A 25,343-nucleotide genomic window follows, 5' to 3' on the forward strand; every position below is an offset into this window, starting at 1 on the left:
TCTGTCTGGCGAGCACACGCACCCTATAGCAAAAAAAAAACTCTCAAAAAAAAAATCATAAGCTAAAGAGCAAATTTTGGCCTTTTTTTGATAAAACCTTCCGGAGAAATTACAGTACTGATTCTCCTAAACAACTGGTGAGGTGTTTTTTAAAGCATTGTGAATCGTACAACTGTCCATGTTGTTCATATGTAGGATTACGATACAAAAGAGTTCGTTTGAACTGTAGCAACCAAAATCTTTCTCAAAGTAGAATAATATATATGCTGAATCATGCATGGTGAGCATTATTTGAAGATAGCATCAACAACTCTGGAGCAATAGGAAAAATCTGTGACTCTAGTGGACACAAAGTGACAAGTACACAGTAATATTATGATTTATTGCCTACGTCCTTCCTACAAGGAAATGCTAAATTTCCACTAGACGTTCATGCAAATCGAGATGTAGTTTTCCTTGTCCAAGCTCATGGTTCACTGAACTCTGACTCCCAAGTCCAAGAACTCCAGAGTCAGACCACTTGCACCGAGAACACATTCAAATCATGCTGCTTCCAGAAAGGGTCTTTTCTCTATGCTAGGCCACATGGAAATGCCTTTCTCTTCTGTAAGCTACAACCAACTGAGAATTGCATGATTTCAGGCCTCAGACCTCAGTTGTACCACATGCATAAGTGGTTTTTTCACAGTTAGGCTGCAGAGTCATTGGAGACAGAGACCACGTCTTTGCCCCACACTGCCACATGCCTCAAGGATGCTGTGAGAGTCATTGTTACCAATTTAGTCACCTTGTCAATGATAGATCACCTGGTCCCAGGGACCCTCCCAGCAATAAATCCCTTGTTTCAGAATGGAGCTTAAGCTAAAAAGAAATCAGCTCTGTCGTCTGCCCCTGAAAAAAATGGTCAGGAAAGTGGAAATGACCTTATAGTCAAGGAATCCAGACATGGCAGATGATCAGAAAGATATCACACATGGAGGAACATGTTAAATATGCATATGTCTGAAGAGTTAGAAGAAGTAAAAGGAATTATACTCCCAGAAGGTGGCCAGGACATTGAAATTGAGGATCACTGAGGCTATTGTCTTGGACACTTTGGCCTCCTCTTCTGCTTAATTGGTAAGGAGTTTTTTTTTTATGGTCCATGAAGTGAAATTTGAATCTAACAGCCAGAGGCAGCTAACAACTCAAAGCTGACAGAAGACTCAGTCTAATGTGATGTGTCTTTTGGACACAGGTCAGTGATCCCAATCACTCTAGAGTTGTGGCAGTACCCTCCCTCCCTCACCACTTAAAGTTGCAAGAAGTATAAATAAAACCAAGTTTAAGGCCCAGCCATGGTGGTGCGGCAGTAGCATGCTGTTCTGCAATGCTGGAAGCCACATGAAGGGTCAGAGGTTAGTTCCTGGGTCAACCAATACATGCCTGGCACATGCACATGTACTCATGATTCTGGCTGACTGAGAAGGCTAAGGGGAAGATTGTGGTGTGAGATGCTGTTGAGAGTGCTTGACCTTCTCTCTCTCTCCCTCTTCCTCTCTCTGTTTCTCTGTCATGAAAGAAATACAGTCTTTAAGAAGTTCATGAAAAATGTGTATTATAAGAAAAACCATGCCTAGATTTCCAGTGTTTTTGCACCAATATAAACTTGTACTTTAATTTTATTTTTTCATGAACTTTTTGAAGTCCCCTTATAAATAAACTGTTTTTTAAAGTTTAAAACTCCTACTCTGTTCTGTGTAGTAACAGGGGATGTGGAAATGTAAAACATTGTTTACGTTTTCATGGAATCTGCAATCAAATTATAAAGAGCAAAGACAGTAACCATGACACCACTGAGGCACAGAAGGCCCCTTACAAGAAGGACCGAATTCTACAGTGTACACTCGGAGCTTCTCTGACTTTCAGAGGAGAGTTGTGTACAGGTCATAGGTCCAAAGTAACAGGTGCCAATTTAATCTCAGATATATAAACTACTATAATACAACATTTCAAAAATAATGTACCAAAAAGATGCAAACTCTAGAATCCATAAAAGAAAAGATTGATACATTTTAATAAAAAATGAAAATGTTATCCATGATCGAAAATACTATTTTAAAGAGTCTTTGCAACAAATATTGCAAACAATAAACTGACTTCCCTGCTATATAAAGAGTTCCTGGGAACCAGCAGTTAGCGTAATAGCTATGTCGCTGGACTCCCACGTAGTCGACCGCAATTCGCGTCCCGGACCCAGTGGCTTAAAACCCACGCCGGGCGCGTGTGTGCGCGTGCCCAAGATCCCGAGAGGAGAATGAAGGAGAAGGGATTGCAGCGTGACCATCCCCTCTGGGGGGTGATTTCTCGCTTTCTGTCTCTATGTCTCTCTTTGTCTGTCTGGCGAACGCACGCGCCCCAGAGCGAAAACCTCTCCAAAAAAAAAAAGAGTTCCTATGAATCCGTAATAAAGAGACTTAACAACCCAGTAGACTAATGGGCAAAGGATGTGAACACAGTTCATGGGAAGACTACAATAGCTTATGTTGGCAAAGATCAAAAAGCTTCACACTCTTATCTTAGTAAGACTGGAGAAACAGGCACTCTCATACACCCTTGTGTCAAAGTACAAATTAATCTAGCCTCTGTAGAAGGCACTTTGGCAATATCTATCAGAATTACAATTCTATATAGCTTTGGTCCATCAAGTCCACTCCCAGGTTATGCTCAAACATACAGATTGATATGTATTAGCATGTGTACAAGGACAGTTATTACTACATTATTCGTTCTAGGAAAACATTGGAAACCCTCCCCCCCACAGATGTCCAGCAGTAAAGAATTGGTTAAATGCATTATGAAACATCCATGCCAAGTTGCTGTTAAAAAAGAATGAATCGGCTCTCTTTTGATATGAAACATACATGAATGAACAGAGCCAAGATACAAGACAGTCCATAGAGAAATTACCATCTGTAGTTTCAAGGAATAGAGAGACATTAACTTGTTATTGTCTACTCTTTTTTCCCTTTTAAATTCATTCAAAACAAATCTTTTTGTGTGTATTCTTTTGCCCCTTATAAATACATTCAAAAATGCCTGAATTACAAAAAAAAAAAAAATACATAGCTAATGGTTCATAGTATGTTAATTTTTAGTAAAGGAAAATTGCATGTTTTCATAAGAGACTTGGAGGATGTTAAAAGCTGCTACCAGGCTAAGAAGTGATTATATCTAAATGGTAACCTGTTGGAGAGCATGAAAACTATGATAAGTAGGTTATGACATTTCATATTGCTGACTGACAGAAGCAGGGCGGTTTACTGAACTGACTAGACGGAGAAAAACAGGGATTCAGGGAGTAGATGTGGTAGAATCCATGTACTTCCAGCTTGGGCTCTCCATTTTCAATGAGCCAAGAGCCAACAAAAATCTTGAGCCAAAGAGAGGGCATGAATAGCCAATCTCCACCAAGGGGATTGGTGAGATTGCCAATCCCACCCACTGAGAGAGTTCTCTGAGAGACGTCCTGTAGGATTCCTACTGATGACTTATGAAAGGACCTTGTGATGTTCCAGTGCCTCAGTGGAAATATGAACAAACCTCTAAGAGGAAACTCCTTAGCCTTAGCCAGGAAATCCTGTGATATTCAGGGAGAGACAGGCCTCAGCCTTTATCTAGTTATGACATCGTATTCTAGTCCTGTGTTTCCTTAATGTTAACTTGTACGTGTAAGAAATGTTTATTAAAAAATTCTTTTAGAGAATTTTTTTTATTATCTTGTGGGGATATAAGGATGTCCACGTGTGGAAGCTTTCACTACATTTTTTTAAATCTTTCTTGAATGCATTTGAGAGAAGTCTTATTGTGACTTACTCTGACTGAAACTCCTACAACATTAGGGTCATAGACACTCCTACAAAGAGACAGTTAGATATGATAGTTTGCTAACTCAATTCCTTATTTTTGCTTATTTTTACTTATTTTTGAGGGCCAGCAGATGGTGTCATGGTTATGTCACTGGGCTCCCACATAGTCCACCATAGTTCAAGTCCTGGGCCCAGTAGCTTATTACTCACACTGAGTGTGTATGTGCCCAAAATCCCAAAAGGAGAAAGCAGGAGGAGAAGGGTTTGTGGCATGGCCACACAAACACACACACACCACCACCCCGTGAATGATTTCTCATTTTCTGTCTCTCTGTTTTTCCCTGTCTCTCCTGCAAGCGCATGTGCCCTGTAACAAAAATCTCTCTCTGAAAAAAATAATATTTATTTGGGGACCAGCAGATGGCATAATGGTTACATCGCTGGACTCCCACATAGTTGACAGCAGTTTGAGTCCCGGACCTGGCAGCTTAAAACTCAACTCCAGGCACATGTGTGTATATGCCCAAAATCCTGAGAGGAGAATGGAGGAAAAGGAGTTGCAATGTGGCCATCCTCACTGGGGAGTGATTTCTTGCTTTCTGTCTCTCTGGCAAGCTCACACACTCTATAGCAAAAATCTCTCTTAAAAAAAAAAAAAAATACTTATTATCCAGTCTCCAGAGTACCACATATTTAGTTTTGCACTTCTCTTCCTCTCCCAGCAATTTTAGAAATGCTGAGAACAAGTGTGCCTGGACAACAGGTCACATTTCCGACTTATCTGACAACAACATTATTTGCATTATTTTTTATTTACTTCAGATTTTTACATTCCCTATCAACTTTTTTCTTAGTATGCGTAGTGTTAATATAAAAGGAAAAGCATTGCCCATGCCTTGGTCCCATCTCTTCATGCCATCAAAATTCTGGACGTGCAGGTAGGTGCCCAGCATGTTTTTCAACCACTGGGGCCAGGATTTGAACTGTGGTAGCCATGTGGGATTTGGCTCTCTCAACCACTAGGCTATAGGCTGGCCCAGGCTAGGCATTTTCAACACTATTTATAGTATAGAATTCTTTCTCCCCTACGGAACTTAAGTGCTTTTTTTTTTTTCCTTAGATTTTTGGCATAGGGTGTGTGTGCTCACCAAAGAGAGACAGAGAGAAAGTAAGAAATCACCCTCCAACAAGGATGACCATACCACAATCCTTCTCCTCCAATCTCCTCTCTGGATTTTGGGCACACACACACACACTCATGCCCAATGTGATTTTTATGGTACCCTCTCCAAGACTAGGACAGCACATTCAACCATGTGCAATCCAGCCACCCTAACCTCCACACCACCTGCAGGCCTTGTAAATGTCCTTCTGAAAAATCCTTACTAGATTCTATTTGGGATTACCCTGAGTTTGCAAATTGGTTTGGGGATCCTCTCTCCTTTACATGACCACAAAAACCATTTTCACTGTTTTTACTATCAATAGAAGTGTGAGAAAAGAAAAGGAAAATAATGGAATCCAAGATACATCATTTGGGCCCCTCAAAGAAACTGTGGAAAATATTTGAGGGGGAAGAACTAGAGTTAAACTAGAACAGTGGGAAGATAAAGGTGTGTTCCTTTCAGCTGGCCTGAACTAAAGGTTATTGCATCTGATTAACAGAGCTTGTCCTCAATTATTGCAGAATTTGTGTATGGTGGGATATAAATATGTCCTGTGTGCACGTGCACACACACATATCTGTTTCTTTCTCTAGTATGATGCGGTCCGAATAAACCAGCTCTATGAACAAGCCAGGTGGGCTGTTCTCTTAGAAGAAATTGACTGCACAGAGGAGGAAATGTTGATCTTTGCAGCTCTACAGGTATGGGGACCTCAACATCTTTTCTCTGGAAAGAGACAAACCAAGTTTGTTCTGCTAAAGTTTCATATTCTATATAATGTTTTTTCCTCTGAAGAAAAGAACTAATAATGAGAGGAGTACATTTAAAAGTAAAATGCTTCTCATTGTCCACATATATACACTGCCTTTGTCTCACGGTTCTTAACTCTTCTCTATGATAAACACTTTGGGTCACGGAGAAGAACCAAGTTTGAGTGTAACTAACCATAAATCTCAGAATGATTAACTTAAAATGTCTTTCTTTTTTCTTGTTTTTTCCCCCTGAACAATAAGATCTCCTTTCAGGAGATGTCAGTATTCCAAAGGAATTATCTCCAAAGAAGAAATGGCTAATGGACTCGCTTGTGTTTGTAATGTTTCTGTAACCTCTGTTTTCATTTCAGTATCACATCAGCAAACTCTCACTGTCCGCTGAAACACAGGATTTTACAAATGAGTCTGAGGTCCAGGCTAGGCATTTTCAACACTATTTATAGTATAGAATTCTTTCTCCCCTACGGAACTTAAGTGCTTTTTTTTTTTTCCTTAGATTTTTGGCATAGGGTGTGTGTGCTCACCAAAGAGAGACAGAGAGAAAGTAAGAAATCACCCTCCAACAAGGATGACCATACCACAATCCTTCTCCTCCAATCTCCTCTCTGGATTTTGGGCACACACACACACACTCATGCCCAATGTGATTTTTATGGTACCCTCTCCAAGACTAGGACAGCACATTCAACCATGTGCAATCCAGCCACCCTAACCTCCACACCACCTGCAGGCCTTGTAAATGTCCTTCTGAAAAATCCTTACTAGATTCTATTTGGGATTACCCTGAGTTTGCAAATTGGTTTGGGGATCCTCTCTCCTTTACATGACCACAAAAACCATTTTCACTGTTTTTACTATCAATAGAAGTGTGAGAAAAGAAAAGGAAAATAATGGAATCCAAGATACATCATTTGGGCCCCTCAAAGAAACTGTGGAAAATATTTGAGGGGGAAGAACTAGAGTTAAACTAGAACAGTGGGAAGATAAAGGTGTGTTCCTTTCAGCTGGCCTGAACTAAAGGTTATTGCATCTGATTAACAGAGCTTGTCCTCAATTATTGCAGAATTTGTGTATGGTGGGATATAAATATGTCCTGTGTGCACGTGCACACACACATATCTGTTTCTTTCTCTAGTATGATGCGGTCCGAATAAACCAGCTCTATGAACAAGCCAGGTGGGCTGTTCTCTTAGAAGAAATTGACTGCACAGAGGAGGAAATGTTGATCTTTGCAGCTCTACAGGTATGGGGACCTCAACATCTTTTCTCTGGAAAGAGACAAACCAAGTTTGTTCTGCTAAAGTTTCATATTCTATATAATGTTTTTTCCTCTGAAGAAAAGAACTAATAATGAGAGGAGTACATTTAAAAGTAAAATGCTTCTCATTGTCCACATATATACACTGCCTTTGTCTCACGGTTCTTAACTCTTCTCTATGATAAACACTTTGGGTCACGGAGAAGAACCAAGTTTGAGTGTAACTAACCATAAATCTCAGAATGATTAACTTAAAATGTCTTTCTTTTTTCTTGTTTTTTCCCCCTGAACAATAAGATCTCCTTTCAGGAGATGTCAGTATTCCAAAGGAATTATCTCCAAAGAAGAAATGGCTAATGGACTCGCTTGTGTTTGTAATGTTTCTGTAACCTCTGTTTTCATTTCAGTATCACATCAGCAAACTCTCACTGTCCGCTGAAACACAGGATTTTACAAATGAGTCTGAGGTTGACGAAGTAGAAGCAGCACTTTCTAATTTGGAAGTGACCCTAGAAGGTGGAAAAGCAGACAAAACTTTGGTATGAACTTTTCCGGTGATTTGAAACTGTGGCTTAGTTCTGTCTGCTAATACAGGTACCTCAAAAAGTTCATGGACAGGGCCAAATGGTGACACAGCAGTACAATGCAATGTTCTGTGATACAATCCCACATGGGAAGGTTCCCAGTTCAAGTACAAAGACCTCCCTCAGTACACGAGGTATACACATGCCTATAATCCAGGGCTAGCTGAAGCTAGGTATGAATTACGGTTATTAAGAATTTACTAATGGGACCAGTAGATAGCATAATAATTATATCACTGGATTCACATGTGTTTGAGTCCTGGACCCAGTGCCTTAAAACTCATGCCAGGGGACCAGCAGTTGATGTAATGGCTATGTCGCTGGACTTCCATGTAGTCGACCATGGTTTGAGTCCTAGACCCGGGGACTTAAACTCACACCGGGTACATGTACGTGCATGCCCAAGATCCCAAGAGGAGAATGGAGGAGAAGGGATTGCAGTGTGGCTATCACCCCTGGGGGGTGATTTCTCACTTTCTGTCTCTCTGGCAAGCACACGTACCCTATAGCAAAAAAATCTCAAAAACAAGACAAAATAAAACAAAACTCATGCCAGGCACGTTTGTGTGGCATGCCCAAAATCCCAAGAGGAGAGTGGAGAAGAAGGGATTGCAGCATGGCCATCCCCCAGGAGGTGATTTCTCACTTTCTTTCTCTCTATCTCTCTGGCAAGCGCACTTGTCCTATAGCAAAAATCTCTCAAATAAGAAAAAGACCCTACTAAAGGAGATGCTATCTCCCCCCTCTATCTCTTTGTCTCTCTCACTAATGGAAGAAATAAATTAATAAGTCTTTTTAATAGAAAGCTTTATGGAAAAATGGGATTCAAGAAAAATTTATTTTGGTGCAAAAAAATTGAAATCCATGCATTTTTTCCCTTAATATGCATTTTCTATGAACTTTTTGAAGGCTCTCTGCTCATATTAATGAATTTTTCTTTACTAGAAGTAAAAGAATATTTCAGCTGATTTTGAAAAAAGAAAATTCACTCCTTACCCTGGCAAGCTTTAAACTTAGCCAGACTCACTGATTCACTTTGTGAGAATTGTACGTTCCTTATTACTAATGACAGTCCTTTTTTCATTGTATTTCTTCCTAGAGGTAAGTTAGTAAGGTATGAGGGAAAGATGGCTGAGGCCACCCCTTCTCTAGCATGGAACATAGAACTGATTCCTTTAGTCGTGGAGAAGAAGGGATTGCAGCATGGCCATCCCCCAGGAGGTGATTTCTCACTTTCTTTCTCTCTATCTCTCTGGCAAGCGCACTTGTCCTATAGCAAAAATCTCTCAAATAAGAAAAAGACCCTATTAAAGGAGATGCTATCTCCCCCCTCTATCTCTTTGTCTCTCTCACTAATGGAAGAAATAAATTAATAAGTCTTTTTAATAGAAAGCTTTATGGAAAAATGGGATTCAAGAAAAATTTATTTTGGTGCAAAAAAATTGAAATCCATGCATTTTTTCCCTTAATATGCATTTTCTATGAACTTTTTGAAGGCTCTCTGCTCATATTAATGAATTTTTCTTTACTAGAAGTAAAAGAATATTTCAGCTGATTTTGAAAAAAGAAAATTCACTCCTTACCCTGGCAAGCTTTAAACTTAGCCAGACTCACTGATTCACTTTGTGAGAATTGTACGTTCCTTATTACTAATGACAGTCCTTTTTTCATTGTATTTCTTCCTAGAGGTAAGTTAGTAAGGTATGAGGGAAAGATGGCTGAGGCCACCCCTTCTCTAGCATGGAACATAGAACTGATTCCTTTAGTCTGCAAAGAACCACCCTGTCTGTTGCATGGAGCAGCTGTGAGACTAGAGAAAATGCTTTAATCTATTTACCTCGTCCTACAACTCAACTTAGCAAAGTTGGTAGAAGCGAGGATCTTTTCCTAGGATGTTGTAAACATTTGGCTTCAGGAAATGAACAAAAACCATCCAGTAATTCATAAAGAAATAAAATCATTTCATCTTTTGCTCCTTATCTGTGAAATTGGCTGAATATCAACTTTATAACTGGAATGCCCCTCCTATTTGAGTCATTCATTGGGTGCCACTCTGTTTAACCTCTTCAGTCATGGGAGTAGTTATCAGTTTAATCACACTGAATCAGAGAGGTGGGCCCGTCGTAATTGGGTCTAAAGAGAAATAATGGCTAAGAATGAATCACTATATTCTAGTGCATTCAATATGAATTCTCTTATTATTAAATGTCTTAAAAGTCAGAAACTGGTATCACAAAAAGCAAATACTGAAAACAAACGAAATGCCAAGACTCTATAGAAATGCAAGCCCTATCACACATTATAGGTGACACAAGCCCCATGAGATGGAATTGGCTCTTGTCTACTTCCTCTACTGAATAAATAAAAGAAAGTGACCTTTCTTAGATTACATGAAAACTTAATTCCTTCCTCCCTCTCTAAATATTTGTATGTGACACTAAACAATAGACTTTTCAGCTTGAAAACAAACAGGCACCAACCTACACACATTGAACTTTGAACGAGGTTCCTTGTGAGCGTTTAATCAGTGACCTAGATATACCCAGAGGTGCTTACTCGCTGTAATGTAAAAACTGCAAAGTGTTTGCACATGAAAGCAACTGTTTCTAACTTGATGTTTTTGCTAGAGAATATGTGCACTCGCAGGAGAGAGAGAGAAAGAAGGAAAAAGAATGCACCCCCCCATTGGGTGTGGTCGTGTTGCAACCCCTTCCCCTTCATTTCTCCCTCCTTTTGGGATTTTGGGCACACACACATATATACACATGCCTGGTGTATTTCTCAAGCCACCAGGTCCAGCATTTGTACTGTAGTTAGTCGTGTGGGATCCAGATGTCTTAACTACATACCGCTGGCTGGCCTGGTCAATATTTTTAATCTCTTTTTTCATTTTTGTGAAAAATGGAAAGCGTAAGTGTATAACATAAACAAGTGAATAGGAAACGATCACCCTAGTCACCACCAAATTCAAGAAACAGAACTTTGCCAGGCACCCCAGAAGCTCTGGTATGTGCCTCGTTCAACTCAACCCTTCAACTCCTTCCCCAAAGTAACCACTGAAAATGCAACTAATATCACTAAGGAGCTAAGTTTTTCATTTTATGTTATTTCACTTCATTTAGATGTAAGCAGCTACATGTGGTGAGTGGCTACCATATTGAGCAGTGCAAGTACGGAGTATCAGCACCACCTATGAAATGCTCACTGTTGAAATGTTATCTGTTTTTCTTTAGGAGGACATTACTGATATCCCTAAACTTGCAGATAATCTCAAATTATTTAGGTAAGTAGCCTTTATGGAGAAAAGGAATTACTCATAACACAGCTTTGCAAGTAGAATCCAGGAGTTTAAATTACACATCAATTAGACAAGGTCTCGGTCCAAAGGTAATACCAGTTGGACAAAGAGTTGAATCTTAGATCTACCACATGCACTAGCTGGGTGACATTGGGCAATACCCTTACATCTCAAAGCCTCAGTTTCCTGATCTATAAACTAGGGATTTACTTCCTCTTGGGTTTGTTGGAAGGATTAGATAAAAGAATGCACTCAGAGGATCATAGTACATGGTCGTTAATGGTGGTGTAGCATGGCTGATGTCAGCAGTAAGGAGCACAGATGCTAGACTGCAGTTTCTGTTAGAGTTCACCTGGGAGGCTCAGGACTCTGGCCCCTTTGAAGATCTTCTTCAAAGCTATTTTTTTTTTTGAGAGAGAGGTTTTCTCTATAGGGAGCATGCACTCTCCAGACAGAGAGAGACAGAGAGACAGAAAGCGAGAAATCACCTCCCAGGTGGGGATGGCTACAACGCAATCCCTTCTCCTCCATTCTCCTCTTGGGATCTTGGGCACGCACACACACGCGCCCGGCGTGAGTTTAAGCCACCAGGTCTGGGACGCAAACTGTGGTCAACTACATGGGAGTCCAGCGACATAGCCATTATGCTAACTGCTGGTCCCCTTCAAAGCTATTTTTGAAAACAGGCACCAACCTACACACATTGAACTTTGAACCAGGTTCCTTATGAGAGTTTAATCAGTGACCTAGATATACCTAGAGTTACTTACTTGCTCTAATGTAAAAATTGCAAAATATTTTATTTGAATGTAAAATAGTTGTTTCTAATTTGATTTTTTTTTTAACTCAAATCATACTTACAGGGAGGGTTTGGTTGATTTATTTGATTTTTTTTCTTTACCAAACACTATCTGTCTATAGAACTTTGATCCTGGGCTGATGAAGAGTAGTCACCTTAGTTTATCTAAAAAGGGGGGTCTTTAAAAAGCTCATGGAAAATTATAAAAAAATCTGTACATGAATTTCAAAAATTTTCTGCATCAAAATAAACTTATACTTTAATTCTTCTTTTCCTGAAAGTTTTTGAAGTCCTCTCATACTCTGACTGGTTTAAGTGTTTCTGATAAATTCCCCAGTCTACTCAGGTTGATCTGAAACTATTAAAAAGGGTGTACGAGGGTTTTTATTCATGGAAAGAAAGGACTTCCACAGTTGTGATGGTGCCAACATGTATTAAGATGAAAGAAACGAGGCCCTTTGAAGTTCTATCACTTACTTAATGTCATTTTATGGTTTGTTGACTTTTCTTAACAAACCAACACTTCACTGGGGCAGCTGGCTTTAAAAGAAATCCAAGTTGCTGTTGATAACATATAATGCAAAGAAAGACTTAGAAAAAATGAACAATGAACCAGGTATAAATGAGAAACAAGTGTCCAAAGATAACAGTATTTGTCACTGGATTTCTACAGGTTTTTTTGTTTTGTTTTGTTCTCTTAATGTGAATATAGGATGTGGTCTCAAATAATAGGGTCATTAATTTAACTTCTGTGGTATAAATAGTTGTAACCACAGTTGACTCATATTCTTATAGTCAGGACTATAGGAAAAAATGAACAGTTTGAATATACTAATATATCTCTATAGAGTATTCATAATTGTTCTACAGAGAAATTGGATTGTCTGTTCTCTGTATAGAATAAATTCAACCCTTTACAAACCAAATGATGACACTACTCCCAGTAGATGTTTTCAGTGGAGGAGATGGTAATCTGGACTTACCATGCCACATCCTGAGCTACTACCACTACTACTACCCTGAGCTAATGATACTGTAGGCCTTTAGTGTGACTGTAATACTCAGACTCACAAAACTGTCCCTATAGTTGGCCAATGGACACTTTATCTACCAAGGTTCTCAAGATCTTTTAGGTTGTCGGGCAAGTCATGCCATCTTTTTCTGGTTTTCCATGCAGAAATGCATTATGACTTTCCCAGCAACCCAGTATATTGAATTTAATAGATAACGTAGTTCATGGAAGAAAGAAAGGAGAGAGAAACATGAGGAAGGAAGAGGAGAAGGAAGGAGGAAAAGTGGTGGGCGGAGCTCAATTCCTAGTACGAGTCTGCCCTCTGCCAGGCCCTTTATCCCTGGGCCTCATTCCTCTTGGGTATAAGAGAACTAGGCCTTGGATTTTGTTTTTCTTTTACAGTGAAGATCTTTTATTTTCACACTCTCTTTCTCTCCCTCATCTCTCTCTCTCTCTCTCTGGTAAGAGCATGCACCCTCTGGCAAATTTAAATAAATGAATAGGTTGTTCTTTGGCAGGGCCTCTAGGGTATCTTGAACTGCATGAAATTTGCTGTATGTTGGGGCCAGCAGATGATGTGGTGGTTAAGAGCAATGGACTCCCACATGGCTACCATTCAAGTCCCAGGCCTGGTGGCTTGCTTTCTCACTTTCTCTCTCTCACTCTCGCTCTTGCTCTATCCCTCCCTGGCCAAAATATTCTTGCTATGTCCCTCCCTGGTCAAAATAAATAAATAAAGTTTAAAAAAAAAATCTCTTTTCAAAAAAAAAAAATTGCAATGTGTTCTACATTTCTACATATAGCAATTTACACATACACTGTACTTTAATTTGCAGGCCCAAGAAGTTACTATTAAAAGCTTTCAAGCAATATTGGTTTGTCTTTAAAGACACGTCTATAGCCTACTTTAAAAATCAAGAACTTGAACAAGGAGAGCCGGTAGAGAGACTAAATCTTAGAGGTAAGAGCACCCCAGATCTTGCTGTGGCTCACCATGACTCAGCGAGCAAAGACAAGATTCCGACACAAGAGGCAAAGCTGACTTCTAGAGGAGCCTCTGTAGGTCTCAGTGGCCCTTCCTGCAGTTCTTCCTCTGGGTGCAGGGACCTTAAATGCACGCTAGTAAACATGGCTGTTTGCTTTCTTCTGGTCTGTCTTTGCCTCTGTGGCCAGCGTCTATAAAGTGATAGTAATTGGTGTCCCTTGCAAAAGGGGGATCATGAGGCACTCCTGGATCCTGAAAAGTTTTGTGTTCAGCAACAATTGTGTTTAATTCAGTGTCACTTTAGTGCCTTTACTAGTTTCCAAAAGTGATCATGAGTATACTGGGAACTCTATTATGTTTCAATAATATTACTGAAATATTTAATTAATAATTGCACTCAACTCTTTCATTGTTGTCAAATCAGAAAATTCCTTCTGTTTCCGTTTGTTTTTTTTTTTTTTGAGATGTTGTTGCTATAGGTCCATGCACTCACCAGACAGACAGAGAGAGACAGAGATACAGAAAGCAAGAAATCACCCCCCGGGGGGATGGCCACGCTGCAATCCCTTCTCCTCCATTCTCCTCTCGGGATCTTGGGCACGCACGCACACGTGCCCGGCGTGAGTTTCAAGCCACCAGGTCTGGGACACGAACCACAGTCAACTACATGGGAGTCCAGTGACATAGCCATTACGCTAACTGCTGGTCCCTGCTTCCATTTGTTTTTAAATTCCCATTTATAACTGTTTCTGTAAGTTAGGATTGCTAGTATCAACTTAAAAAAATGAATTCGGTTGATTTTTATGATTTCAGGAAATCATAGAAGAAAATTATTTTTCTTTCTGCCATGTTAATTGTTCATAAGTCTTAGTTAGCTATCCTTTTATTAATGTTATCAGCCTGATGCACCACTTTTCAGGATAGAATCAGATCTGAAGGGCTTGTATTCAAAGTCTTTATTTTAGGTAGTGACTGATACTTATAAGGTACTTATAAGATTCCTTATAAGATTCCTTATAACTCAGTTTTCCCCTTGTCTGTGGTCATTCAGGTTGCGAAGTTGTCCCGGATGTAAATGTAGCAGGGAGAAAATTTGGAATCAAGTTACTAATCCCTGTTGCTGATGGTATGAATGAGGTGTATTTGAGATGTGACCATGTAAGTAAAACCACAAAAATGTTAAGTCACTTTGTTTTTATTAAGTCTAAGAGCAAAGCACATAAGCTGTTTTCTCAAACTGGAGCACTGTTGTATTAGTCAGCTATTGCTTTGTAACAAACAATCATAGAGTAACAAATAATCATAGCATAACAAAATCACAATGACATTCAACAATAAACATTTGTTTTGAAATATTTGCAGTTAGGGTAGGGGTTGAATGATCTAGGCTATATCAGCTGTTCAGGTCTACTTTGAGATATAGATTTAGCTAAGCTGTCTCCTTGCTGCAAGTTGAGCTGATTTTATTCATTGAGTCCCAGACTGCCTGGGGGGGTAACACTTCTCCTAATGATGGCAAAAGTGCAAGATGACAATAAGCTATTTATAAGGTCTCCTAAAGTTTAGACTTAGCATTGGCACACTGTCTTTTCTACTCATATTCCATTGGTCAAAGCACATCATATGACTGAGCTCAAAGTCAAGGGATGGGAATTGCACTCTTTCTCTGTAAAATTACGTAGCAACAGATCTAAATACCAGGACAGTGAAATCACAGTGTGAAGACCCTATTGGTGGTGCTTGCCTCTCTCTCTCTCTCTCTCTCTCTCTCTCTGTCTCTGTCTCTCTGAAAAAATAAATAAATAAATGTGTTAAAGAATCTCCCTCTTTGGCTGCATCCTCAGCTCCTGGGACCACTCCTGTTCACTCTCTTTAGTTCCAAAATAAGCACAACAAAGGACCAGCAGATGACATAATGGTTACTCTCTCTCTCTCTCTCTCTCTCTGTCTCTGAAAAAATAAATAAATAAACGTGTTAAAGAATCTCCCTCTTCAGCTGCATCCTCAGCTCCTGGGACCACTCCTATTCACTCTCTTTAGTTCCAAAATAAGCACAACAAAGGACCAGCAGATGACATAATGGTTACATCACTGGACTCCCATGTAGTTGACTGTGGTTCAAGTCCCAGACTTGGCAGCTAAATATTCACACTAGGCACATATGCCTACATGCCCAAAATCCTGAGAGCAGACTGAAGAAGAAGGGATTGCAGTACAGCCATTCCCCTTGGGGGGTGATTTTTCATTTTTTATCTCTCTATTTCTCTCTTTCCTGCAAGCGCATAGACCCTATAGCAAAAACCTCTCTAAAAAATTTTAAAATAAATAAATAAACACAACAATTAAAGAACAATAGAATTCACCACTAACTAATTCAGATCATATCAATGGTCCTGATTGTACCTTAGGGTTAGAATCTTTACTAAGGACAGACCAGAGTACAGATAATATAGGAAATTGATTAATGAAATTTGCATCTTTTTTTCTTTTGTCAAAAAGATCAGACATGAAATGAAAACAGAAATATGTTTTAAGGAAGGGTCTCTGGTAGTTTGGGGTTTTACTGTCTGTGCTCCATGGCATGTCTGTGTGTTTGGATCATCTCTAAATGCAACTGCCCTGCATGAAATTTACCAATGCCTTCATTCCTTGCCTGCAGCCCTTTAGCATTTAAAGACTCCATCCTCACTCAGAAGCTATCATTGGTGTTAAATTACATAGTAAAGAGCCACTTGGGGGACCAACAGGTGGCATGGTGGTTAAGGTGCTGGATTCCCACATGGCAGACTGCAGTTTCAAGACCTGGATCAGATGACTTGAAAAATGACAATAAATAAATAAATGTGGGGTTTCTTATTATTATTTTTGCTTTTTGGTTTTTTTTTCAGAGAGATTTTTGTTATAGGATGTGCATGCTTGCCAGAGAAACAGAGAGACAGCGAGACAGAAAACGAAAGATCATCCTTCTTGGGGGATGATCACGCTGCAATTCCTTCTCCTCCATTCTCCTCTTGGGATATCAGGCATGCACACTCATGCACTGTCATGAGTTTTAAGCCGCTGAGTCCAGGACTCAAACCACAGTCGACTATGTGGGAGTCCAGCGATGTAACCACTATGTCATCTGCCTATACTATAAACTACTGTTTAAAAAAAAAAAAGAGTCACTGGAACAAATGTCACTTCACATCCTTCCTTGTTTGGAAGGTGATGGTTTTGTATTGTAATAAAGAGGAAAGCCCAGGTCCCACTGTGTCCCCAGTAGGGCGTCTTTGCATGTGAACTTGCTTCTCAGCCCTCTGGTGTTTGTTGCAGGAGAATCAATATGCCCGATGGATGGCTGCCTGCATTTTGGCATCAAAGGGGAAAACGATGGCAGACAGCTCCTACCAGCCAGAAGTCCTCAACATCCTTTCATTTCTGAGGATGAAAAACCGGAACTCCACTTCTCCGGTGACGTCCAGTCCCGAAAGCATGGACATGAACCCGGAATGTTTTGTGTCACCTCGGTGTGCAAAAAAGCACAAATCTAAGCAGGTACTGCTGATCTTGTTTGGGGGGTGGTTTGTAGCAAATTCTTTTTGTTTTGAAATAAAAGAGCAACTCATCACATTAAGGCTATGACCATGAAAAATTGGCTGATGGGGCTCTTTTGTGTATTGGCTATTAGATGCTGTTATGAGATTGTTTTGATTTTGTTAGAAGTGACTGTACTGCTGACTGAACATGCCAATATTCTCAGATTGAGCTTCATTAAGGATAAAATTATGTAGCTACCAAAAATTAAAGTTATACTTCTATAAGATGGGTTAAAATTTGCACAGATGGGCCCAGCAGGTGGCATGGAGATTAAGACATTGGATCCCACATGGCTGACTGCATGGTTCAAATCCTGGACCCAGAGACTTGAAAATCATGCCAGTCACATGTGTGTGCATGCCCAAAATCCCGAAAGGAGACTGGAGAAGAAGGGATTATGAGTTCTCACTTTCCCTCTCTGTCTCTCTCTGGCAAGCACCCATGCCTTATAACAAAAAGTAAAAAAAAAAAAAAGGATGAAAAGGACAAATGAATTGTTTCAAATAGAATTATTGTCTGGGGAACTCATTCTATAGACCCCAGAAAGAGAGACCCCAGAACTCTCCATCTGCATGAACCTTAGAAGCTGATATGTTGACTAATCTTGTTTCTGCTTCTCCCAATGATTCTCATTCCTTTTAGAAAAAAAAAAGAGAAAATGGAGAAATGAATGAATGAGAATGAATAGTTTTTTAATTTAATTTAAGAATTATTTAATCTTATTTTTTTAATTTTGTTATAGGGCATGTGTGCTCACCAGAGAGAGAAAGAAGAGAGAGAGAGAGAAAGTGAGAAAGCAAGCTGTCAGGTCTAGGACTTGAACTGTGGTCAGCCATGTGGAAGTCCAGCACCTTAACCACCATGCCACTTGTTGGCCCAAGAATAAAGAGTTTTGTAGAGTGGCAACTTGGCCTTGTATTCGTTGTTCTCTTTGGGGTTCTGGGGCTAATGTGGTGATACGGAGCACTTGGTGCACGGAGCAAAGTGTGATGCCTCCTGTTTCTGCTTAGCTGGCAGCCCGGATCCTGGAAGCCCATCAGAATGTGGCACAGATGCCACTGGTGGAAGCCAAGCTGCGGTTCATCCAGGCGTGGCAGTCCCTACCTGAATTTGGCCTCACCTACTACCTTGTCAGGTAATTACAATGTTCACTTGCCTTTCTCTTTCCACTACGTGTTTTGTTTTTTTGTTTGTTTGTTTGTTTTTGTTTTTGTGGAGGGAGACTAGGGTTTTTTTAAATGAGTTCTTTTTTTAAAAAATGTCTATTTATTATTATTATTTCAATTTCTTTTATACATTCGATCGTTACTTAGCTTGCAAAGTGAAAATTCCAACATGTGTACATTGTGCACGGGTCCAATTGACAATACTATAAGGGTATCCCTCAACAGATAATAACCCATTTCTTTGTCCCATAAATGCCTTGCCTCTCTATTTTTCTCTTTAATGTCCTTCCTCAGACTCTACTCCTCCACCCTCCCTCTTCCCACGCTGTATGTGATATTCACAACCATTTACCATATGTGTTTCTATATTCTTTTCTTTTTTGGAGAGGTTTGGTTTTTTTTTTTTTGCTGTAGGGCGCGTGCGCGCGCCAGACAGAGAGAGACAGAGAGATAGAAAGCAAGAAATCACCCCCCAGGGGGCATGGTCACGCTGCAATCCCTTCTCCTCCATTCTCCTCTCGGGATCTTGGGCATGCACACACATGCGCCCGGCGTGAGTTTTAAGCCACTGGGTCCGGGACACGAACCGCAGTCAACTACGTGGGAGTCCAGCGACATAGCCATTACGCTAACTGCTGGTTCCCATGTTTCTATATTCTTCAGCCATTCAGTTTGGGCCATAAAGTGCGGACAATCGGTATATATTAAGTGGAGACATACAATGTCTCTCTAGTCTGGCTTCCTTCACTCAGCAGTAAATCTTCTGTATTCCTCCACTTCCTGTCAAAGGCCAGGGTCCTGTATTTTATGGCTGAGTAGTATTCCATAGAGTGTATGTGCCACACTTTTTCAAGCCATTTGGGTTGGTTCCATGTCTTAGCAATTGTGAATAGTGCCACAATAAATATCGATGTGCAAGTACTTTCCCAATTAAGAATTCTTCTGTCCTTTGGGTAAATACCAAGGTGTAGTATTGCTGGATCATATGGTAGTTCTATTTGTAGATTTTATTTTTTTAAAGACTTATTTATTTATTCATTCATTCATTCATTCCTTCATTTTAATTTGACCAGACAGAGACACAGAGAAAGAGAGAGGAAAGTGAGAAAGCAAGCCAGCAGGTCCAGGACTCAAACCGTGGTCGGCCATGTGGGAGTGTCCAGAGCCTTAACCACCACGCCACCTGCTGGTCCCCCTATTTGTAGATCTTTGAGGAATCTCCAAATTGTTCTCCACAGGGGCTGGACTGATTTACATTCCCACCAGCAGTGTAAGAGAGCTCCCCTTTCACCACACGCCCGCCAGCACTTATCTTTTTTTTTTTAGTATTAGTCATTCTAATTGGGGTTAGGTGGTATCTCATTGTGGTTTTGATCTGCATCTCCCTTACCATGAGGGATGTGGAGCATTTTTTCATATGTCTTTTTGCTATTCGTATGTCATCCTTAGAGAATGGTTTTTTCAACTCGTTCTCCCATCTTTTAATAGGGTTGATCATCTTTTTTCAGGACAGCTGCTTGAGTTCCTTGTGTATTCTGGTTATCAGTCCCTTGTCTGACATATAGTTTATGAAAATCTTTTCCCATTTTGAGGGTTATTGATTCACATTAATTACTGAGTCTTTTGCCATGCAGAAACTTCTTAATCTGATGTAATCCCATTTGTCTATTTTTGGGATTATTGACTGTGCTCTAGGGTACTTCCTTAAGAAGGCTTTGCCTACCCCAATATGTCCCAGAGTTTCCCCAGTGTTTTCCAGAAGCAGTTTTATAGTTTGAGGTCTTATGTTTAGATATTTGATCCACTTTGAGTTGATTTTTGTCAATGGTGAGAGGTAGGGTTTCAGATTCATCTTTCTACAGCTGGATATCCAGTTTTTCCAGCACCATTTGCTAAAGAGGTTTTCCTTTTCCCAATGAAGTGACTGGTTCCCTTTGTCAAAAACCAGCTGGCTGTATGTTTGGGAGTTTATTTCTGGGGACTCTATTTTGTTCCATTGGTTCACCTGTCTGTTTCTGTGCCAATTCCATACTGTCTAGATTACCATGGCTTTGTAGTGTATTTTTGGGTTAGGGCGTGAGATGCCGCCCACTCCACTCTTCTTGTGCAGGATTGCTTTGCAATACGAGGTCTTTTGTGATTCCAGAGAAATTATATGGCTGCTTCTTCTAGATCTATGAAGAATGTCTCTGGTACTTTGATTGGGATTGCATTAAATATGTAAATTAATTTGGGTAGGATTGCCATTTTGATTATATTCATTCTTCCAATCCAGGAACATGGGATGTCTTTTCACTGTCCAGCCACTTTCTATTCAATTTCTAAGTGGCTTCGCGGGGCTCAGTTTCTTCTCATTTAATCTAGAAGGTAGAACTGTCTTGATTTTAGAATTTTGCCTTTTCACAAATGACCCAACCACAGTTGGATGTTCATGAAAACCTCCCATCCCCTGTCTTCAAAGTGCCCACACCCACACTCAGCTAAATGTGGGAAAGGACATTTTAAAGAGAGTTTTTATTCTTTTACAACTACATTTGCAAAATCATAGAGTAATTTTTATGAAATCTGTGACTTCCTTCAATGTCAGGTTCTTCTTCACTGTTGCCTGTTGGATATCTCATGCCACATCTCCTAGTGTGGCTTTGTCAGGTTTCTCAACAGAGAGGTTGTGACAAAGCCTGTAATTTATCTTCACCCAGCTCATTAAGGAGCCGCCATGTTCCTGTTTGTCTCTGAAGATTTCTGGGTCCAAAGGACCTATACGTGGCCCATCTAGTACCCTCTTTGTTTCACAGATAGGAGCACTGAGACTTATCCAAGTTCACTCCTAGTCAGGGGCACACCTCAGCATAGAACCCAGTGTCCTTACTCATGATCCCTGCCAAGCATGGTGGCTCTGCCCCATGGTATAAAATTCAGGATTCCCCAAATAGGTCCACAAGCATGCTTGCGAGTTGTACATTTAGTTCAATAAGGAAGATTGATGTGGAAGCAAAATCCACACTTCCTCATTTTATAATGTCAGGGTTGGATGACTGGTGTATATTTTCAGGAGCTGACTCGTGGGAAAGTATAGCTTTCATCTGCTTTCTTGGCTCTTTTCAAAGACTCAGTTTCTGTGCCCCTTCTAGCAGGTATGTCTCAATGAGACTTTTCTCATCACTGAAATATTTCATATAACATCTATCCCCAGTGTCTGTCCTGAGCAAGCAGCTCCTTCTGTTTCATTCATTCTAACAAAACAGTAAGGGAGGGCAGGGCTGTGCCAGATACCTACTTAACGTGCACACGCACACATGTTCATGTGTGTACTCACACACACTCACCTATAACCCTGAAATCAGCCCTGCAGAGTGGAAAGAACTTGTATACATGCTCAGCTTGTTTTTCAAGCTACGTGGGCCAGGACCCAAACTGCCATTGACCATGAGAAATTTGACTCCCTGAACCAGTAGGCCATGGGGTCAGCCTTCTAAGCAGTGTTTGATACAGTGACTGACACACTGGCTTCTGTTGCCTCCCACACAGCTGACTTCCCTCATTTTCTTTCTCCCTCACTAGCCTCTTTGTAGTCGCTTTTGCTAGTTCTTTCTCTTCTTTCCAACCTGTGCTAATACTGGAGTGTGCAGGCCTTAGTTCCTAAAATTCCTTTGCCCAATCTGTGTTCAGCCTCTTGGGCTCACCATTCTTTTGGCCTTCAAATACACTCATTACTTCAAATATACTCATGTATATGTCTTTTTTTTTTTTGAGAGGATTTTGCTATAGGGCACGTGCGCTCACCAGACAGACAGAGAGAGACAGAGAGACAGAAAGCGAGAAATCACCCCCCAGGGGGGATGGTCACGCCACAACCCCTTCTCCTCCATTCTCCTCTCGGGATCTTGGGTACGCACGCACACGCACCCGGCGTGAGTTTTAAGCCACCGGGTCCAGGACGCGAACCACAGTTGACTACATAGGAGTCCAGCGACAGCCATTATGCTAACTGCTGGTCCCACATGTATATGTCTTGAACCCAGAAGTCTCTCTTAGTTGGAGATTCATAAATAACCTTGGGATGTCTGATAGTCATCTTATCTTAACATGTCCAAAATTCCTAATCTTCCCCCTACACCTACTCCTTCTGCCATCTCAGTAAATGGCACCACCTCCTTCCAGCTGCTCAGAACAAATCTCTTGCAGTTGGTTCTGATTTCACTCTTTCTTCCACATGACAGTCCTACTGACTCTGCCTTCAAAGTGTACACAGACTTAAACTTCTTCTAACTACATCCACCACCACCACTATGGCCTTGCCTCAGTTTTCAGCTTTGCAGCCAGAATGATCATTTTAAAATCTTACATCAGGGGCCAGCAGGTGGTATGGTGGTTAAAGCACTGGATTCCCACATGGCTGACTGCAGTTCAAGTTTTGGACACAGTGGCTTGAAAATCACACTGGGCATGTGTACATGTATGCCCAAAATTCTTAGAGGAGAATGGAGGAGAAGGAATTACGTTGTTGCCATTCCTCTGGTGGGGGTGATTTCTCACCCCACCCCTACCCCTCAGGTGAGTGCATGCAGCCTATAGCAAAAACCTAAAAAAAAAAAAAAAACAAACACAAAAACCAGACCCAATGTCAGGTTCTTCTTCACTGTTGCCTGTTGGATATCTCATGCCACATCTCCTAGTGTGGCTTTGTCAGGTTTCTCAACAGAGAGGTTGTGACAAAGCCTGTAATTTATCTTCACCCAGCTCATTAAGGAGCCGCCATGTTCCTGTTTGTCTCTGAAGATTTCTGGGTCCAAAGGACCTATACGTGGCCCATCTAGTACCCTCTTTGTTTCACAGATAGGAGCACTGAGACTTATCCAAGTTCACTCCTAGTCAGGGGCACACCTCAGCATAGAACCCAGTGTCCTTACTCATGATCCCTGCCAAGCATGGTGGCTCTGCCCCATGGTATAAAATTCAGGATTCCCCAAATAGGTCCACAAGCATGCTTGCGAGTTGTACATTTAGTTCAATAAGGAAGATTGATGTGGAAGCAAAATCCACACTTCCTCATTTTATAATGTCAGGGTTGGATGACTGGTGTATATTTTCAGGAGCTGACTCGTGGGAAAGTATAGCTTTCATCTGCTTTCTTGGCTCTTTTCAAAGACTCAGTTTCTGTGCCCCTTCTAGCAGGTATGTCTCAATGAGACTTTTCTCATCACTGAAATATTTCATATAACATCTATCCCCAGTGTCTGTCCTGAGCAAGCAGCTCCTTCTGTTTCATTCATTCTAACAAAACAGTAAGGGAGGGCAGGGCTGTGCCAGATACCTACTTAACGTGCACACGCACACATGTTCATGTGTGTACTCACACACACTCACCTATAACCCTGAAATCAGCCCTGCAGAGTGGAAAGAACTTGTATACATGCTCAGCTTGTTTTTCAAGCTACGTGGGCCAGGACCCAAACTGCCATTGACCATGAGAAATTTGACTCCCTGAACCAGTAGGCCATGGGGTCAGCCTTCTAAGCAGTGTTTGATACAGTGACTGACACACTGGCTTCTGTTGCCTCCCACACAGCTGACTTCCCTCATTTTCTTTCTCCCTCACTAGCCTCTTTGTAGTCGCTTTTGCTAGTTCTTTCTCTTCTTTCCAACCTGTGCTAATACTGGAGTGTGCAGGCCTTAGTTCCTAAAATTCCTTTGCCCAATCTGTGTTCAGCCTCTTGGGCTCACCATTCTTTTGGCCTTCAAATACACTCATTACTTCAAATATACTCATGTATATGTCTTTTTTTTTTTGAGAGGATTTTGCTATAGGGCACGTGCGCTCACCAGACAGACAGAGAGAGACAGAGAGACAGAAAGCGAGAAATCACCCCCCAGGGGGGATGGTCACGCCACAACCCCTTCTCCTCCATTCTCCTCTCGGGATCTTGGGTACGCACGCACACGCACCCGGCGTGAGTTTTAAGCCACCGGGTCCAGGACGCGAACCACAGTTGACTACATAGGAGTCCAGCGACAGCCATTATGCTAACTGCTGGTCCCACATGTATATGTCTTGAACCCAGAAGTCTCTCTTAGTTGGAGATTCATAAATAACCTTGGGATGTCTGATAGTCATCTTATCTTAACATGTCCAAAATTCCTAATCTTCCCCCTACACCTACTCCTTCTGCCATCTCAGTAAATGGCACCACCTCCTTCCAGCTGCTCAGAACAAATCTCTTGCAGTTGGTTCTGATTTCACTCTTTCTTCCACATGACAGTCCTACTGACTCTGCCTTCAAAGTGTACACAGACTTAAACTTCTTCTAACTACATCCACCACCACCACTATGGCCTTGCCTCAGTTTTCAGCTTTGCAGCCAGAATGATCATTTTAAAATCTTACATCAGGGGCCAGCAGGTGGTATGGTGGTTAAAGCACTGGATTCCCACATGGCTGACTGCAGTTCAAGTTTTGGACACAGTGGCTTGAAAATCACACTGGGCATGTGTACATGTATGCCCAAAATTCTTAGAGGAGAATGGAGGAGAAGGAATTACGTTGTTGCCATTCCTCTGGTGGGGGTGATTTCTCACCCCACCCCCACCCCTCAGGTGAGTGCATGCAGCCTATAGCAAAAACCTAAAAAAAAAAAAAAAAAACAAGCTCAAAAGCCAGGCCATGTCAAGCCTCTGCTCAAAACCATCTGAAGATCTTTCTGTCTCACTCAGTATAAAAGACAAATCCTTCCCTACAAGACCTCAGCTCTAACCTCATATTCCTTTTCTCTCCTTCACTCTCCCAGCACTAGTGGCCTCCTGGCTGGTCCCTGAGAATGCAAAAAAATTACTAAAAATAAAAATGTCTCTGTGCCCTCTGCTTAAAATACTCTTTC

General features: G+C 41.0%; 1 protein-coding gene across 3 annotated transcripts in view; it reads left to right on the forward strand.

The window, feature by feature from the left end:
- FERMT1 (FERM domain containing kindlin 1) overlaps nt 1-25,343 on the forward strand; it is a 46,790-nt gene that overhangs the window by 16,238 nt on the left and 5,209 nt on the right. For 2 of the 3 annotated variants that reach the window (XM_006162826.3, XM_027766083.1), the window contains exons 7-14: nt 5,608-5,715; nt 6,138-6,197; nt 7,513-7,584; nt 10,863-10,912; nt 13,575-13,699; nt 14,775-14,881; nt 17,039-17,260; nt 18,313-18,437. In XM_006162826.3, the coding sequence (XP_006162888.1) occupies nt 5,608-5,715; nt 6,138-6,197; nt 7,513-7,584; nt 10,863-10,912; nt 13,575-13,699; nt 14,775-14,881; nt 17,039-17,260; nt 18,313-18,437 (869 nt within the window). Of the gene's footprint in view, nt 1-5,607; nt 5,716-6,137; nt 6,198-7,452; nt 7,585-10,862; nt 10,913-13,574; nt 13,700-14,774; nt 14,882-17,038; nt 17,261-18,312; nt 18,438-25,343 lie in introns of all 3 variants that reach the window. The other variant, XM_006162827.3, reaches the window with a different exon arrangement.

Source organism: Tupaia chinensis, unplaced genomic scaffold, assembly GCF_000334495.1.
Source record: "Tupaia chinensis unplaced genomic scaffold, TupChi_1.0 Scaffold140845_1, whole genome shotgun sequence".
Taxonomy (NCBI): Eukaryota; Metazoa; Chordata; class Mammalia; order Scandentia; family Tupaiidae; genus Tupaia; species Tupaia belangeri.